At 41.1% G+C, this 20,015-nt stretch overlaps 1 protein-coding gene across 2 annotated transcripts in view; it reads right to left on the reverse strand.

Annotated features, from left to right (window-relative positions):
- The window catches only part of WDFY2 (WD repeat and FYVE domain containing 2), a 113,199-nt gene that overhangs the window by 29,832 nt on the left and 63,352 nt on the right, over positions 1-20,015 (reverse strand). For both annotated transcript variants that reach the window (XM_026653422.1, XM_026653423.1), the window contains exons 3-5: positions 17,095-17,168; positions 6,046-6,100; positions 1,360-1,510 (exon numbers count right to left, since the gene is read on the reverse strand). In XM_026653422.1, the coding sequence (XP_026509207.1) occupies positions 1,360-1,510; positions 6,046-6,100; positions 17,095-17,168 (280 nt within the window). The remainder of the gene's footprint in view (positions 1-1,359; positions 1,511-6,045; positions 6,101-17,094; positions 17,169-20,015) is intronic.

Below are 20,015 nucleotides of genomic sequence, written 5' to 3' on the forward strand. Positions count from 1 at the left end.
AACACTAAAAACTCTCTGACAGATGAAGAATTGTATAAAGTTGTATGACAGCTTTATTATTTCTAAGAAATTCAAAATAAAAAATACAATATAAATGTTTTCTTTTCTGAACACCATCTTCAGTGACATTATTGGCTCACTGGGAGGATTTGAGGACTGGCATTGGCCCTACGGTAAATTGAGTTTGAGACCCCTGCTATAGACCCAGGCTCTCTGAGTCTCTCTCTCTCTGCTGCAGGTGTTTTTTTCGCAATGTAGACATACCCAAAGAACTATGTATTCTGAAACAAGAGGCACAGCAGAGAACAGAGTCTGGAATTAACAGGGTAAAGGGGTTGTTAGCATTACCAGTCTATTACTTATATTTGTTGGTGTTAATACAAACACAGGAGCGGCTGTTCTGACATGATCTAAGGGTCCAGTTCAAATGATTTCCAAGCTGTGGGAAGAGTTCCCAGACCCCTAAAGGGAACTATCCAGAAGAAATGACAACAAGATCCTGTGTTAATCAACACTTAACGCTAATAAGGGCAAATATTTTAGAAGTGGAATTTACTCTTCACTATTTATACTTTTTTGCATTTCACTTAGCCTGAGCAAAGAGGCTGGTCAATTTCACTTGTTTGTACAGAAACTGATTTCAAGTCAATTTGATCTTCGGGTTCTCATGAACTAGTAAAATGGGCTGTTACCGCACTGTAGACACTATAAGAGCAGTTTCACTAACAACTCATTGAAATCTCCATTGTCTCAGTCTTTCTAAAAGACTGGTTTTTAAACTTACAATGTATCACTGATCAAAGGAGAGAGTTGACATTTCTTTTGTCAGGCAACTAGGGGCAGATCTTGGAGAATTAACCTGCTTGTGAGTAACATTTTAGGAATCATTTACTCTCCAGCTGAGCCCATATTTCAAAAGCATATTGTTCTGTTCCAAGGTAGAGAATATGCGCTCATTATTTCATATTAAGTCATTTAATTTTTGCCATGTGTGTGCACACGCTCGGACCTGATCATTGACCTACTTTGCTGCTATTATAATTCCCAAAAGAAAAAGCGTGTTTTAAATGAAGCTCCCATCAATCTCTATCTTACAATGAGACCACAATAGGATGCAGCTTTTAAGAATGGATACGTCAGAGTTTTTAAAAATAAATGTTTAAATCTAAATATACCTCATGCATAAAGTGGACAAAGCTATGAGGGCTGACAATTTTTAACTGAGTTTTAAAAATTATTTCCTTGTAAGGTTTTGAATATAGATGGTTAAGATGATGGAGGCCTGAAAATGGCTGTTTTAAACAAAGACGTGCAAAGACAAAAGAATCAGAGAAAAGCTAAGATGTTAACAAAGGATACTGCAGGCCGCAGGCCCCGGCACTGGTGCGATACCCTCCGAGCCGCTGCCCACTCTCCGAGCAGTGCCATGTGAATTGCTTGTCCTGTCCTGTGCTTAACACCCATTCCATCTCCAGGACAAACAGAATCATCATAACCCTGCCTTGGTGAGCTGGAAAATCAAGCAGAAAAACAAACAGACATAACACTGAGGAGAGTCAACCCTCTGCTATCCAAAAAAATCCACGAACATTAATCCCTTCCCACCAAACCACTTCTAGGGTCCAATCCTGCAAGCCTTTATTCACACCTGTAAGCCTAACTGATGTCCTAATAGGATTGGTCATGTGACTAACTACGTATGTAACAGCCCAATCTTGCAAGCCTTATGTCTATATGATACAGTAGAACCTCAGAGCTACGAACACCAGAGTTATGAACTGACCAGTCAACCACACATCTTATTTGGAACCGGAAGTATGCAATCAGGCAGCAGCAGAGACCAAAAAAAAAAGTAAATGCAGTACAGTACTATGTTAAATGTAAACTACTAAAAAAAATAGAGGGAAAGCAGCATTTTTCTTCTTAGTAAAGTTTCAAAGCTGTATTAAGTCAATGTTCAGTTTTAAACAATGTAACATTTTTAAAATGTTCAGAGTTACAAACAACCTCCATTTCTGAGATGTTCATAACTCTGCGGTGCTACTGTAATATACTTTTGCTTACACTTGCATTTTTCAGGAAAACTCCTATCACTGCAGTATCACCACTGGTAATGCTAGCATGGCAGGACTCAAGGCTGGGATTTTTAGACCTACTGAGCAGGCTTAGATAACATAGTGGTACAAACGCCCATGCCCTGTCTACACTCCCAGCATTGCTATCACTGGTGGAACTGCGCAGGTGGAAATGCAATCACAGGTTTTCTGAAGATTTAGCATAGACACAGCCTTAAACTAAAGAAGAGTTTTAGCACTGTACACACATTGTTGGAGTCCTGGTCACAGATAACAAATCAGAGTCAGTTTGTTTCAGTGCATCTCCTTGTGTGAATGGAAACCAACGAGGGATCTGCAAATGCGTCCGCACATCAGGCAGATGTGGCTGCGTGTTTTTGCCACAGCCTGCTTTCTTAACTCCCACCTCTCTTGGCTTTTTCTGTTCTGCTGTTCTCAATGGCTTTAATGGCAGACCAATAGGCCTGCTGCCATTGGCAGCAGCAGTTTCCCCTGCATTTGGGTTGACTTGGTCAGCTTTTAGGTGAACTTGGAGACTGTGCTTATATTGCTTTCACTGGTCCCCCAGCACATGTGCTCCCGTTTTCAACTGTCCATAAAGCATTGCTTTGGGGAATCGTATTGTCCAGGCATATGAGGTGACTAGCCCAGCCAAGTTGCCCCTCTATGATAACATTCAATGCTAGTCATGCAGGGGCCGGTCCAGGACTTTGATGTTTGGTATTCTGTCCGACCACTTGATGTTACAGGCGAGATGCAAACAGTGCACATGAAAACTGCGTACACATATGGCACACCAGGAAGTTATTCAAATAGGATGTTGAAAAAAGTGCTATATAAAGATCACAGCTGGTCAATATCAATAAAACAGCTGAACAAATAGATTTGTACTTCTACATAAATAAAACCCTCAACAGCTTTTAACCTAAGAAACGGTGCTCTACCTATCACTGATTCTTTAAATCAGTGACCTCTGGGCTGAACTGTGAAGTGCTGACTGAACAGATTTAAGTAAAAAAAGTGGTTTGAAAAAAAAAAAACGTACTGATTTATTCCTAGCTGTATCATAAAAGTGAATGCCATATTCCTCAATATACAAACCTATTGCTTTACTACTGTTCTGGGACTTTGAGACATATGTCAGCCAAACCAGGCTGCTTGTATCTGTTTATGTGAAAGTTGACACTGGAAAGAGATCAAATATCTTTGCAGCTGTATTCTAAACTGGTATTTTTTTAAAAAGCAAAATTACTCAGAATACAATCCTCAAATAAAGCACAGATTTTTGTTGTTGCATACACTACACAATATATGCATACTGTCTGTTGAATCCTATGGAGGAATTAGTTCTAGTCAAGGATGTAAAATCTGTGTAAACATCTGTCACTAGTTCCCCCACTTTTCAGGATCACGTTCCTCATGGCCTGGTAACACAATTAACACATGTGGCTCTAACAGTGGCCTCCAAACTTCTATAGCAAATGGGCCAGTTTACTAGACTAAAACTTAAGGTGTACAGTAACTCCTCACTTAAAGTCGTCCCGGTTAATGTTGTTTCGTTGCTGATCAATTAGGGAAAATGCTCGTTTAAAGTTGTGTAATGCTCCCTTATAACGTCATTTGGCAGTCGCCTGCTTTGTCTACTGCTTGCAGGAAGAGCAGCCCATTGGAGCTAGCTGGTGAGGGCTTGGAACCAGGGTGGAACGGCAGCCCCCCCATTAGCTCCCCGCTCCCCTAAGTTCCCTGTGCAGCAGCTGCCCAGCAGTCTAGCAATTGCAGCTGTCCCTCCCCCCACTGCCATGTGCTGCTCCTGCCCTCTGCCTTGGAGCTGCTCCCCGAGACTCCTGCTTGCTGTGTGGGGGGGAGGGAAGGAAGAGGGGGGCTAATGTCAGGGTGTTCCCCTCCCCCTGCTTACCCCATCTTCCATAGAGCAGGGGGGATACACCAGGGCTCAGGATGGGGGGAGCTTGCAGCAGCTGCGGTCTCAGCAAGCTGATCTAATTAACAAGGCAGTGTACTTAAAGGGGAAATGCGCATCTCTCCCTTCATTCCTGCTGCCTTGTAGAGTGAGAGAGTTAACCCTTGAGGGCTCAGCCAATTGCAAGTTCATCATTTAGCAGTAAGGGAAATATCCCACCCTCTGACTCCTCCACCTCAACCAAGCTTCACAACCATCATCACTGTGTACCAGTATTAAATTGTTTGTTTAAAACTTACAGAGAGAGAGAGAGAGAGAGAGAGAGAGAGAGAGAATGAATGAGTGAGTGGTCTTCCCTGGAACCTAACCCCCTCACTAACATTAATTCTTATGAACATAAGTGATCTCATAAGAACATAAGAACGGCCGTACCGGGTCAGACCAAAAGGTCCATCTAGCCCAGTATCCTGTCTACCGACAGTGGCCAATGCCAGGTGCCCCAGAGGGAGTGGACCAACAGGCAATGATCAAGTGATCTCTCTCCTGCCATCCATCTCCATCCTCTGACAAACAGAGACTAGGGACACCATTCCTTACCCATCCTGGCTAATAGCCATTAATGGACTTAACCACCATGAATTTATCTAGTTCTCTTTTAAACGCTGTTATAGTCCTAGCCTTCACAACCTCCTCAGGTAAGGAGTTCCACAAGTTGACTGTGCGCTGCGTGAAGAAGAACTTCCTTGTATTCGTTTTAAACCTGCTGCCTATTAATTTCATTTGGTGACCCCTAGTTCTTGTATTATGGGAATAAGTAAATAACTTTTCCTTATCCACTTTCTCCACATCACTCATGATTTTATATACCTCTATCATATCCCCCCTTAGTCTCCTCTTTTCCAAGCTGAAAAGTCCTAGCCTCTTTAATCTCTCCTCATATGGGACCCGTTCCAAACCCCTAATCATTTTAGTTGCCCTTTTCTGAACCTTTTCTAGTGCCAGTATATCTTTTTTGAGATGAGACCACCACATCTGTACGCAGTATTTGAGATGTGGGCGTACCATCGATTTATATAAGGGCAATAATATATTCTCAGTCTTATTCTCTATCCCCTTTTTAATGATCCCTAACATCCTGTTTGCTTTTTTGACCGCCTCTGCACACTGCGCGGACATCTTCAGAGAACTATCCACGATGACTCCAAGATCTTTTTCCTGACTTGTTGTAGCTAAATTAGCCCCCATCGTATTGTATGTATAGTTGGGGTTATTTTTTCCAATGTACATTACTTTACATTTATCCACATTAAATTTCATTTGCCATTTTGTTGCCCAATCACTTAGTTTTGTGAGATCTTTTTGAAGTTCGTCACAGTCTGCTTTGGTCTTAACTATCTTGAGCAGTTTAGTATCATCTGCAAGCTTTGCCACCTCACTGTTTACCCCTTTCTCCAGATCATTTATAAATAAGTTGAATAGGATTGGTCCGAGGACTGACCCTTGGGGAACACCACTAATTACCCCTCTCCATTCTGAGAATTTACCATTAATTCCTACCCTTTGTTCCCGGTCTTTTAACCAGTTCTCAATCCATGAAAGGACCTTCCCTGTTATCCCATGACAGCTTAATTTACATAAGAGCCTTTGGTGAGGGACCTTGTCAAAGGCTTTCTGGAAATCTAAGTACACTATGTCCACTGGATCCCCCTTGTCCACATGTTTGTTGACCCCTTCAAAGAACTCTAATAGATTAGTAAGACACGATTTCCCTTTACAGAAACCATGTTGACTATTGCTCAACAGTTTATGTTTTTCTATCTGTCTGACAATTCAAATCATTGTTTTTTCACTCTTGTAATCTCAGAACACAGTATAGTATCAATCCAATGACAAACCAAGGTTTTATATTAGTAAATCAATAATTACAGGAAATAACACTTTCTTCCCTTCTACTGCAAAAGAGAAAAAGGTTTGTTTTTTTTAAAAAGCAATTGATGACATTAACAAATGTAAAATATAACTCTGCTAACAAAGACTTATTGCATTTCTTACCCTGGTAACTTTTGACTGGTGTCATCTTGTTGTAATCTTCTGATAAAATAAACTCCTGTAAAAATAAAATAATGTTTAGAAATGTGAAATATTTGCAAATAAGTCTGTGCTCTATTTGAATTTACATAAAATATAGATTTTCTACCAAGTTCAAATCCAACATTAGCTAGAATTTTGTTGTCCAATACAAATAAATAGTTTCCCTTAAAATAAATAAATGACTATTAAATTCCACTACTACCAGAGTATTTCACCTTTGCAATCTGCCCAATAAGTGATTTCACAATAGTGACTTTGAATGAAATGGAGGTGGGAAAAGTGGAAACCAAAAAATTTAAAAGCAAGCTGGCCCAAGTTAATGACTTAGCTATTAGCCAACAACATGCCACAGAATGGGCGACCTGGGATCAAGTGCATCCCAAGTACTTTAGTTTCTCAAGCCAACTGGGGCTTCAATTCAATTGGTGTGTGTCTGTGTACTACTATCAGGGGGTAGCAGTGTTAGTCTGGATCTACAAAAACAACAAGGAGTCTGGTGGCACCTTAAAGACTAACAGATTTATTTGGGCATAAGCTTCGAAGAAGTGAGGTTTTTACCCACGAAAGCTTATGCCCAAATAAATCTGTTAGTCTTTAAGGTGCCACCAGACTCCTTGTTGTTTGTGTACTACTGCCCTCTTCTGGTTAAAAATAGGTCAGAGCCCAGGTACCTGTAATTCAATTTAGAGACGCAACAGCCCTAGTCCAACCCCTTACCAGTGTTAGATTATTCCTCATTGTGTTCCATCTAGTTTCAAATCTCAACAGATCTGTGTGTTGGGAAGTTTTCACAGATATCAAGGCCATATTTCCTTTTGCTTAATTTCATCCCACTGGTGATTCTATATCCCTTTGTACCATCCTTAAACTCAATATTTCTCCTTTTTTGGTGTTTACACGAGGCTGCGAACAGTTACATCTGTGTGTATGTGGGATGCCATGGATTATTACAAGCTCTCTCTAGATGGGAGAGGGAGGAGTGGTTTGGATCCTCAGCCTCGAGCACTTGTTTTGCCAGTTACAGGAGCATTCACATCAGAGGAGGTTGTCAGCCTCCCAATGCTGCTCAGGTTTGTGCCGATTTAAAAAAGCAACAGAAGTTACATTAACAGCTTAAGAACTATTTACGAAAATATCAGCATACAATAAAACCTGAGGAACAGTCTCCAGCCTTTGGAGCACAGAGCGGCAAACCCCATGCAAGTTAGTATTTACAGGGAGCACCGGTGTCCTTCGTCTGCTTGAGTTTTGAGGAAGAACAGATCAAAATACGGGAAACTAACTGGCCTCAGTTAAAATAATCAGATCGAAGTCTTGTGATACTGGATTGCAATGGCCTAATACCCAGATCTCAGAGTTTGTGCTTTGTGGTAGGATCATATGAATTTATTCTCAGATTGATGGTGGGCACAGACACTAAAAAAGTGACTTATAATGGACTAGACTTGTGGTCTCCAAAGTGGGGTGCGCAAGAGGATCCTTGGGGGTGCGCAGCAGGAGCAGCTTTTTTTTTTTTTCTTCTTGCTTCAGCGCGGCAGGGGGTGCGTGCTCAAAAATTTTTTACTGATAGGGGTGCGCGATCAAAAAAGTTTGGAGACCACTGAACTAGACAAAAAACAAGTGAAGGTGACATGTTCAAGCAGTATGGCATAACTTTGGGGCTGAAGCTCATGGAGTCCTTTCATAGGGAAACAGGTGCATGAAATGGGTACAGGCTTAGTCAACACTCATGAGCAAGTGAGAGAAAGCTAAAAATGCACAAGACAGCAAGTGTTGAGAGACTTCACGAGAAGAAAAGAGCAACAGTGACACTGGGGAAAAAACCATCCTTATTGTGACTTCAGTGAAAGGGGAGAGGATCACAGAAACTAAAATAGGTGAAGGTAGCACAGAGTAAGGGGAAAAATGAGACTCAGAGTATGTCTACACTACCCGCCGGATTGGCGGGCAGCGATCGATCCAGCGGGGATCGATACACGATAAATCGACCCCCGAGCACTCTCCCGTCGACTCCTGTACTCCATCACCACGAGAGGCACAGATAGAGTCGATGGGGGAGCAGCAGCAGTCGACTCACCGCGGTGAAGACACCACCGCAAGTCGATCGAAGTACGTCGACTTCAGCTACGTTATTCACGAAACTGAAGTTGCGTAACTTAGATCGATTCCCCCAGTGTAGACCAGGGCTAAGTAAAAATGTTTAAAATAAATGAAGTTTTAAAAACCACAGAGTACTGGGGTATCCAATTTGCAAGAACTGCCAAAACAATGAATGAATGACTAGTACTGCAATCTATTTGTAAAGAAAAGTATATTGTATATAAAAAATAATAAAAGCCATTCTTTGACTAGAGACTTGGTAGTTATTTAAAAAAAGCCAATGTTTCCCTATAGCTTCCAAGTTTCACGGAATAACCAGGGTCATCTCAGATCTCACTGTGAAGTAGCTATAGGGCTATATTAACTCTTTAAAATGGTGGCCAATTTAATCCAAAATCAGCCGACAGTAAAATGGCTCTGAGACAACCATTTCACAATAGTAACAGAGCAATCGTCCTCTAAAAGAGGCCATTATACCAAGGCACTGGATATGATCCACTAAAATTGAGGTCAGACTAATGAATATTACAGCCTGTCAGTCAAAGGTTACAAACACTGGACTGAAGAAATGAAATGTGACTGGTTTGTCTTACCAGTTTATGCAGCAACAGAGCACAAAAGCAAGTGGTTTATGTTTGTAGGTTTCCTTGGCAAGTTAATTATAATTGTATAATTGCGTTCTCTTGACTTGCCCTACTTCACCCTACTGTTCCCTTACTCTAATAATTTCACAATGGCTATCCCCTGGCACCAGCAGACTACAATTCAGAGCACAGTTAACAGTGGTAACAAATCTATTAAGTGCGCTGAATTTCTAGCCCAAGGTCACCCTGACATTTTCGCCCTCAGAGCAGCAAGAAACTGCTCTACCATTAATGTTAGTTTTGATTAGTTATTGCCCTAAAGATCCTAACAATCTAACCAAAGCATCAAGTGCTTTACAATAATGTTAATTTAGACCAAGGTTCTTTGGTGTGAAGTGTTATTTAACTTTCCTGACGTTACCTGAAAAAATAAGTCAGCTTTACTTGCCACAATGTGTAACAGTTAAACATTCCTACCTTATTAACCTTTAAGTTTAAAGCTCCATATGACACTGCAGTGGTGCATGGACTCAAGGGTTTTGAACCAGAGGTAGCTACATTAGTGTGGCAACAACGATCCCAGTCACATACCCAATAGTGTCAAGTATCGAGGGTAGCCATGTTAGTCTGTATCCACAAAAACAAGGAATCTGGTGGCACCTTAAAGACTAACAAATTTATTTGGGCATAAGCTTTCGTGGGTAAAAAACCCACTTCTTCAGATGCATGGAGTGAAAATTACAGATGCAGGCTTTATATACTGACACATGAAGAGAAGGGAGTTACCTCACAAGCGGAGAACCAGTGTTGACAGGGCCAATTCGATCAGGGTGGATGTAATCCACTCCCAATAATTGATGAGGAGGTGTCAATTCCAGGAGAGGCAAAGCTGCTTTTGCAGTGAGCCAGCCACTCCCAGTCCCTATTCAAGCCCAAATTAATGGTGTTACATTTGCAAATGAATTTTAGTTCTGCTGTTTCTCTTTTAAGTCTGTTTCTGAAGCGTTTTTGTTCAAGTATGGCTACTTTTAAATCTGTAATAGAATGTTCGGGGAGATTGAAGTGCTCTCCTACTGGCTTTTGTATGTTACCATCCCTGATGTCCGATTTGTGCCCATTTATTCTTTTACGTAGAGACTGTCTGGTTTGGCCAATGTACATGGCAGAGGGGCATTGCTGGCACATGATGGCATATATAACAACATTAGTACATGTGCAGGTGAATGAGTCCCTGATGGTGTGGTTGACGTGGTTGGGTCCTCAGGACCCACATCTACCTGCACATCTACTAATGTAACTATCAGTAACACGTGAACTCCAGTCTCATCACTGTCTTCACCCACCTCAAATTAACCTTCCACATTTTTCCAAAAGGAAGTAAGGTGGTATACATACAATGTACATCCATAACTAGTTCCAATTTTGCCTTATGGTCATATTACCTAACTACCAATTAATCACTAGTCTTCAGTGAAAGACTTTTCAAACGCTTTGTAACAAAGTATTACGGTGTTGTGGTATAGGGAATACTATGGTCACTGTCTAGCAAAGGTGAAAGTGGAATAAGGATTACCAATGTATTGATTACCTACTTGTGCTTTAATACACTGTGGATAGATATTTGCTAGTAACACAGAGATATAAAATAGACAAACTATCATTATACACAAACTTTAACCCCCCCTTTCCTTTCTTAAAAAGAGGAGGTTCAATGTATAAGAAAAAAATGTTCCATTAACCTGAACACAATCCATAGTTTTTAATCTTTTCTTCCTTTCCATACAAAATCCATAGCTACATCTCATTCTTGCCTTGTATTCTCTCTTCTTTATACATTCTTGGGTGTTTCCCCAACATTTTTTTTTTTATTATTTTCTGCTTCCCTTCCCCCTTTTGACCATTGTTTTCTTTTACTGCATTTTCATTCCCCTATCCTTGTCAAAAATGATTGAATTGGTTGCTCCAATGGACAAGTATTTTAATATAGGGTGCCCTGCTCACGAAGTTCATGCCTACTGCACCTATATGTTTTGTTTAGTCTCCACTTTGAGAACACTGGATTTCATTTCTAAAAACTGTACAAAGGTAAATTTTCATTTTTCTAACTATATATATATATATATATATATATATATAAATAAATAAATGTAAGTTTGCTATTTTCATGGAATATGGTTCTATTGTCAAAGCAATTGATTGCCAGTTGTTGTTAGACAACTTTCTGGCTCCGTCCATCATAAAGATAGAAGTCACCCACAAAGTTCAGAACACATCTGCCACAAATTGTAAGGGTTATTTCCACAGTACTTTCCTCAGGAATTGAAATTAGAAGTGGTGTTTGAATTTACAGGGGGGGTTGGAAAACAACTAAATTGACAACAGTTAGTTGATCACTCGGGGGGCGTGTGTGTTTAGGGAAATGGATTTGGATTGGACCTATCACTACTTAAATCGGAGGCGGATACATCTGACAAAGATGGACCCCAAGATAACTGGCTGTTGCTCTTCTGTGGCTAGCAACAATGGGTTGTAAACAAAAGCTTTTTTTTTGTTTGTTTGTTTAAATAAAGAGTTCTTCCACATCCACTTACAATTCTGAATGCCCACATTGGTTACACATACTGCCTATCAGGATGGAAGTTGCTGCTATAAACAAATTTTTGGTTGGCAAGGTAATTGGGCTCTTCAGAAGTCTGTTAGAATCTTCTTACCTACACTGTTTGCTATGATGAACCCTTCAAATGTCAGTCTGATTTGTTTCTAGATAAACTTATTTAGTCAGTCACAGAATGATAAAAATGTAGGGCTGGAAGGGACCTTGAGAAGTCATTAATTCCAGCCCCTTGCGCTCAGGGAAGACCACGTAACCCTAGACCATCCCAGATAGATGTTTGCCCAATCTGTTCTTAAAAGCATCCAATGATGGGGAGTCCACAACCTCCCTTGGAAGCCTATTCCAGTGCTGAATCCACTACAAAAGCCTTCATGAACTGGGGAGAAGAATCTTGATTAGGCAAGAATGATTTTGTCTTATTTGGTGCAGTATAGGCATCAACATTGAATAATAGTTGAGATAGAGAGGCCAATATTTTCCCTCAAAATTTTAATTAAAGTAATATCCTTTGTGAATTTTAATCTTTTCCCATCTGAAAATCTTGAATTTGGCCACATAGGCATCCTAATAGTACTCTCTTGACAATCAATGAGCAGATTGAGAGTCTACTATCCTCACACATTATTTATGTTAGCTACTAACAGGGTGCTCAGTGTTGTAGAAGAGGCAGAAAAAATGGCCTCTGGCCCAATGATCTCATAATCCCACTTGACAGACTATACAGTTTGGACACATATTCAGAGGTAGGTTCCATTTTAGACTCTTATTTAAAAGGGTGGATGACAGCATTTTTATTGGAGTGGGGTAGCGAGTACATTCCCCCAGAGGTAAACAGATTGGCTTCAGGATTAGAAAAAGATGAAGGCTCTTTAAAAGATAACTGTAATTGCATAGTCAACAGTAAGATTTTGTTTATCCCCCAAGGGACATTATGAAAGATGATCAAAGTGGGTTTTTTTTTAACTGGGAAATATTGCTCAGGATTAAGGATATTAAGGATTAAAAGATTTCAGAAAATGCAGAAAAAGTTGGGGCTGCTCCACGGAGTTTGGATTTGAAGTACGATTTTCATTCTGGGTTTAAAACAGTCTCCTTGATCTAGTTTGCAGAGTAGAATTCACAGGATATACTCCAGAAGCAAAATAAAGTTTAAGATCTCAAGTTTTGAAGTAACTCATTCTGTACAGAATACGAATCAGATCAACAGGCTGGGAGGGTGACGTAAACTATGATTTAATCTTCTTGCCTCTTGAGGAAAAAGATATTCTAACTGACACAATCTGGGTGAGCAAGCCAACGTGAGTTATTCAGTTACAGACATTGAAAGTGCGCCATATGACTAAGTCTCTAAATATCTAGCAGGAGCAAATGATAGAAGATGTTAAGATCAATTCTTCCTGATGGTAAAGAGTCATTGTTCTGAACGGGGTGTTTGATGGGATCTTTTCCTTGAGGCCCAACTGAGGGCTTGCTGTCCACACAAACGCTGAGTTTGCATCAAGCGGGAGTGTAAGTCTACCACATATTAGCCTGCCATGCATTAGGAGCTCATGAAGACAAGCCGTGAGATCATGCAAGATCTTTGCTTGCAACAAGAATAGTAGGAGAATAAGTGATAGTGTATAAATGTCCTTACCATTAAGGGAGGCAGAGCTTTTAAGATACCTTTATAAAAAGGGAGGTTTCTTCTTCACAGCCACTTGCGTGGGAGACTGGCATCTCCTTCAAAGCTTAATTTTCCTTCATGTTGAAGCAGAAAGTTTCTTTTTGGAGGGAAGAGTCCCTTGGCTTCTAAGGGACCTGAAATAGCCCTGAAGATTTGGAGTGAGCACTGGAATGAGAGGTACTCTTCAAAGACAGCTTTCCCAACTTCAGGCCAAGATTTGGGGAAGGGGTTGCAAAGTGAGAGCACAAGAAAAAAATAATACAACATGATTTTGTTTTAAGTGCCACCATTTCCTAAGGAAGTATGCAATCTGGCAGTGGTGATTAAAATCAATCATCGTGAGGCATAATCTGTCATCTTGTCTAAAGGTTCTGCTTATAAATTTAAACTTCCAAGCTGACAAGTTATAAAGTTTGAAAATAACCACTTGTGTCACTTCTAGGAGCAAAAGGAGGGAAGTTTATCATCCACTTTGTTTTATTCCATGACAAATGGGTGAACAATTCTAATTAACATTTAGCTAGAGGTTAAGTTAAATGGAAACATAACAGTAATTCATCTCAGCCACGAGTCTCCCAGCTCTTTTTCACCAGCTCTGGTGGAAAATCTGTCCCTCTACTGATTTTGACGGTAATGCAGCCTCTCTATATACAAACATCCTCCTTCTTACAATGCACTACCCCATTCACCAAAATGCCAGGCATATTACTGGAATCAGTCTCATTTTAAAAATGCATGTAGAAAGATTATTTTAACACATTTCCTTGATTTCTGAAAGTAGCATTTTGTCCCTGCCCTGTACCGATGCATTTGAAATAGTCTGGACTTTGAGTCAAAAGTTGGTTATCTTGGACTATTTCCCAGAAATTTTGTTCTATATTTTAGAATTATTTTAGAACATAACTGCTGCTTTCTGAACCATTAGCAATCAGATATTCCTCTGAATGCCTGACTAATTCAGATGTTGGGGGAATATTACAAAAAAAATCTGTATGCTATGTGATTTTTGCTGTTGCTGCTAATAGAAGATGCTGGTACTGTCAGAGCATTTAAAGGGCCAACACAAGGAAAAAATAGCCTGACAGAATAGAATCTGTGTGTAGATATAGCCCTATACTAACAAACCCAATAATGTACAATCTAAGAGATTGTAGCCAGCATATTTTTCCTCAATTTACTTTCTTTACAATAAATAACATGTGTCCTCCTAGAGGATCCAAGTGCCCTATCAATTATTTAGAATTACAAATGCAAAACAGTTCTATCAGCTCCCCCTTTCACACATGCAGGAGCAAAAATACCAACACTCCATTATGCTGGTAAGTATATTAACCCCGTCCCTCTCCTCAAAGGCCAGGCAAAACAAGTGCAGTGTGCGCTGAAAGACAAGTGCAAACTAAATCAGACTGGAGGAAAGGCTTCCATGAAGCCCTTACAGAAAACACCCTGTCAGCCCCTCCTTTATTAGATTAATGAGGATTTAGCATCAGCACTTCTGCTGACTGCAGCTATAGCCAGGGCCAGCTCTAGGAAGTGCAGGGCCCAATTTGAACATTTTCGGCGGGGCCCTGGCAGGGATGACTTAAAAAAAAAAAATGTAAAAAAAAGCCTTTCATTTCTTAGCAACCGGTTCCCTATAAAAAGTTCTGATTTAAGAGATGTGCCACAGTATGTATTTTTTGTACCAACGGGGTTACCATACGTTCGTATTTTCCCGGATGGCGATTTAAGAACCAAAAAGCCTGACATGTCCGGGAAAATAAGGATGTATGTTAACCCTACCTAAAGTTCTTTTCTAAAAAGATGGGCCTGAACTAGAAATGAGCTCCGTTTCACATGTGTGGGTCCCCACCACTCCCTGGGGGTGTGTTAGGGTGACCAGATGTCCCGATTTTATAGGGACAGTCCCGATTTTGGGGTCTTTTTCTTATATAGGATCATATTACCCCCATCCCCGTCCCGATTTTTCACACTTGCTGTCTGGTCACCCGGTGTGCACATGTGTGGGTCCCAGCTGCTCCTTGCCCCCCTCATTGAAGCAGGTGTGCAGGGTTAATGCCCTGGGTACTGCAGGGCACCAGTGGACATGGGGCTGGCTGGAGGCAGGGCAGGGGCTGACTGGAGGTAGGGTCTGGCTGCAGGCAGGGCAAGAGGTCCGGGGGTTGCTGGAGACAGGGGCTGGTGCGGGCAGGGCAGGGGGGTGTGGGGCTGGTGTGGGCAGAGGGTGCGGGTACAGCCCACCCTGTACGGTAAGTGCCCCCTCCTCCTCCCTCCCCCACCGGGGTAGCAGCAGCAGCCCAGGGCTCGGGGGCTATTTAAAGGGCCTGGGGCTCCTCTGCTTCCACTGCCCCGGCCCTTTAAATAGCCGCAGGAGCCCTGGGGAAGCGGTGGCACTCCAGCAGCTATTTAAAGGGCCGGGGCGGTAGAAGCAACGGGAGCCCCGGACTTTTTAAATAGCCCCCAGAGCCTCGCAGCCCTACCCCAGGGCTCCAGCAGTGGGGCTATGGTGACAATTTAAAGGGCCTGGGGCTTCAGCCCCTGCTGGGAGCCCCAGGCTCTTTAAATTGCCCCCTGGGGAAGCCGGGCCTCCTGGGTACAGCACACCGGCTCTTGCTGGTACGCCGTACCGGGGCTTGGGTGCGGGGCCCTCTTAGGGGCGGGGCCCGATTCAGGGGAATTGGTTGAATTGGCCTAAAGCCGGCCCTGGCTATAGCAGAATATAATGGGGAGATGCAGTCTCAGGCAGGCTGTTCCCAGGTCATTTCATGCTTTAGAAGTCAAAGCCAGCACCTTAAAACCTACCAGAGAGCGCACAGGTAACCAGGGCAGGTCCCAAAGCATGGGGGCCATGTGCTCTCTATAGGACACCATGCTTACCAAGAAGGCGAGTTAACTTTGGCACCTGTTCCAGCTTCCAAATCAATGTTAAGATATGGCCCCTTGTAAAGCACATGGCAAAGGTCTGACCGTGAAATGTCAAAGCTACAGATAACGGTACCAAGATTCTTATTTGAAAGAATGACAGAATGCCTCTGACCCAGGGCCGGCGCTGGCGACCCTAGGCAGTTGCCTAGGGTGGCAGGATTTGGGGGGTGGCATTTTGCAGCCCTCGGCAGAAATTCGGCAGCGGGGGAGGGGCGCCTTCCGCTCCGGGTCTTCGGTGGAAATTCGGAGGCGGGTCCTTCACTCGCTCCGGGACCCGCCGCCGAAGTGTCCTGAAGATGGAGCGGAAGGGACCCCCGCCGCCAAATGCTCAGAGGAGGAGCGCTGCTGCCTAGAGCGGCAAAAACCCTGGCGCCGCTCCTGCTCTGACCAACGCTGCCACCTGAGGCCCTAAAAACAGCTCTTAGTCTAGTCAGACGCCCAAGTAACAGTTTCCATAATAATTACAACCAAATGGCAACAGTGGGGCCCCTTTGATCCACATGGCAGATCTCTGCTTCAATATTCTGCTCTTTTTACATGCATGGGGATATCTCAGAAGTTACTGAAAGGAGAATGGACCCATTCACACTGCTGTAAATCAGAACGGACTCCACAGAAGGAAGTTCTCTCTCACAAAGGAGAATTACACCTGCGTAACATTGAATTAACAAAAGGGTAACCAGGACCAGTTTTTGTACAGTGCTCTGGAACAGTGTTATATATTACATATAAAGAGCTAACTGTATGAGTTGAGATGCATCATATGGATCTGAGAGTAACTTTACGCCCATTTGCTGTGTTCAGAGACCAATTTAGCACAAGTGATTAATAATTTGATCAAAGTTGGTAAATTAAAAACTTGTTATTGGACAAATAAACCCATACAATTTGTTTAGTTGCCTAATACCTCTAAACCCAGCTCAAGTTTATATAGCAGTTAGTTTGAAATTTGTCATGGGTCTTCTGTTTTCTGCACTAGAACGGTCAGTGTCATTAGTAGCTAGGATCAATGTTAATCTGTCATTTAGCCAATGCTAATTAAAATTCCTCAGCACAATAATATATACATACTTCTCAAAAGGGAAGTATTTCAATGGGAAATCTTATTTATATGTACTTACTGAGATTGAACCATTGTCTAGACCTACGGACAGCCTTCTTGTTTCCGGGTTAAAAGACATGCATGAACATGGAGCTGAAAAAAATGAACATGTTGATGAAGTTAACAAAACCATGATTCTCATTGATCTTGAAGCTCTGGAGTCCCTATCTAGCTAACATACTTATGAGGCTATTCTTTATTTTACCCCTTGATAGAAAAGCATAAACATACTCTTCCTGCAATGCTATTCAGTAAACCCTGTTACATCAGGAAATAAATGAGTAGCTATACAACTACTCCTTATTTCATGATCCACTTTTTCCCCCCTCAATTAAATTATTTAAACAGAAAATGTTATACAAGAGCAGTTGTGGGGTCACAGACCCCTCAAAGAATATTAAAGACATTTCAGTTTTAAAGTTTTTGTGGATTTAACAGAATGATTGAAGTTAATTTTCTACATTTTCTGATTTTCAGCTATAAAGTAATATAATATTATTTCTAAGGTTTACATCCCATCAGTTTAAATTCTTGAAGTAGGAAACTCCTATGGACTGAAAGGTCATTGAGTTTCAACAAAATTAAAGACAGATAGTCCATAATGGAACTACAGTTGTCAATCATCTCTATTATAATTAGATTACATTGTAACCAATGACTAAAAGTATGTTCAAAACAATATTCTATCTAATACCCTAGAAACACATTACCCTACACAACTACCACACTACAAATGTTCAGGATATTCTCTTGCAGCTTGCTTTTTAAAAAGTGTCTTAGGCTCTTTTGAGAATCTGGTGATGTTAATATGTTGGTGTAGAGTCAGAATTTTCTACTAAGAATTAGAGTTATGTTTGCTCTCTGTTTATAGACAGCCTTTTTAATCCAATTTAGGTGTGCAGTGATAGTTTTGTTTTTTTGCCTCTTAATACTGTAGCTGACGTCTCAATCAAGTTTCTGCAGGACAGGTTCAACATTACAACTGGCAATCTTAGCAGTGGGGCCAGGAATTCTTGCTCCTTCTGATTTTTACCATTATTCCTGTGATCAATATAGAATTAAAGAACTAAAGATTTTTAGTACTGCTTTTCACTGGATTTTTCTGTTCTGTTTTTGTAGCCCTCCCCCGACCCCTAACTACGTATGTGCACTTGCTTCTATAAATAGTGAATACCCTATATATTTTCAACTTGTTTTCTCAACAGTTTTAAACAAACACTCTAGATTAGTATCAAAACATCCATCAATCCAGTGGAGCCTCCATGTTCTTTATTTTGTGGCATAATCAGATGAAGACAAGACAATACAAAAAAGTTTGTGTTAGACATTTAACTGAAATTTCACCACCACGTGGAGTTTAGGATTGTATTGATTTATTTATTTATTGAGGGGCGAATACAGAATAATTTATGGCAACAGAAACTCAAAGAGCACAACAGTCAATCAAGTAGATCAAGAGTGGCTCTGATTACTTGTTTTTTCACTTTATTTTTTGGACTGTCTAACTTGCTGCTCAACGAACAGATAAAAGGCTTCAGTTAAAAAAGGAAGCGGTCACAATGAGAAGTATTTTGTGGTGCTACTAACACCACCAGAGATTATTAAAATGAAACTGGTGAATAGAAAAGTTTACTTTTCACCATTTTGCCATTTACTTAGTGGATTTAAAGCAATTTCTGTTAAGAGGTCATTCCAACTGCTGGTGCTTGGCGCAATGCTGTTATGTCTGGGTTTCTAACATTGCAGGGCAGTGTTTAAGGCAAATGATTATTCTTTCAAAAAAATCATTGTATCATACCAGACTATATAAAAGCCTTAAAATACCACCCCCACCCTACATTTTTGGTCCAGTGCTAGATAGTATCTAATCTAAAGAACCTCTACTACCATTGCAAATACTATTAACAGTTCACAGAAAATCAGATTTTTACAAATCACTGTCAGTGACGGGGTCCAATAAATTAGTTATTTTTCAAGTCATGCTTTTTCCAAAACACACAAACAATGTGTCAGTAATGGAGCTGACAAAAAAAAAAAAAAGCTTTTGGGTAAAAATATTCAAAAGCACTTAAACAACATAGGCCTAGTATAACTATTTTTATTAGGGTTTCCCCCCCCACCCAAACCACAATAGTTATACTGGTACCACCCCTAGTGTACATGCAGTTATTTCTGTTTACAAAGATGCCATACATCTTATTCCTTCTCTTATATAAAGCACCTTTTTACTGGCTTATTTACGTTCACCCTAGGGGGTTGAACTGCTTTAATTGTACCAGTATAGTTAAAGTGATACAGCTTGTGTGTAGACGAGCCCTTTCGTGCTTACTTCCCATTGAAACTACCTGAGTCTCATTGACTTAAGTGCTTTGAAAATAGAACTTAAGCTGGTAAAACATTTAAGGGCTTGTGAAAATTTTACCCACAGGACTAGTCATTTTCATTAAGTCCCTCTGCTTTAGTCTTATTAAGGGTTGTTCTTCAGAATGGAATGATCCAGTAACCCCTTCTGCCGCCGAAAAGACTTGAGGTGGTGTCTTTTGTTCATTTACTTACAAATATGACAAGTGACCCACCCTTAATGCACTCATTTTCACCTTCTCAAACTGAATTATAAAGGAATTAACAAATAATATAGTCTATACTCCCCCTATGGTACATTCCTCTCTGCTACAATGAAGTATATACTGTTACTTTACATCTGTGGTCTCCAACCTTTTTACGCACAAGATCACTTTTTGAATTTAAGTGCAACCCAGGATATACCCGGCCCCTTCCCTGAAGCCCGGCCCCTTCCCTAAAGCCCCACCCACTCACTCCATCCACACCTCCCTCCTTAGCTCGCTCTTTCTCACCCTCACTCACTGTCAGCTCTGGGAGGTAGTTTGGGTGCAGGAGGGGCTCCAGGCTGGGGCAGAGTGTTGGGGTGCAGAAGAGGAT

The sequence above is a fragment of the Terrapene carolina genome, unplaced genomic scaffold, assembly GCF_002925995.2.
Source record: "Terrapene carolina triunguis isolate 2854851 unplaced genomic scaffold, T_m_triunguis-2.0 Scaffold139, whole genome shotgun sequence".
NCBI lineage: Eukaryota > Metazoa > Chordata > Testudines > Emydidae > Terrapene > Terrapene triunguis.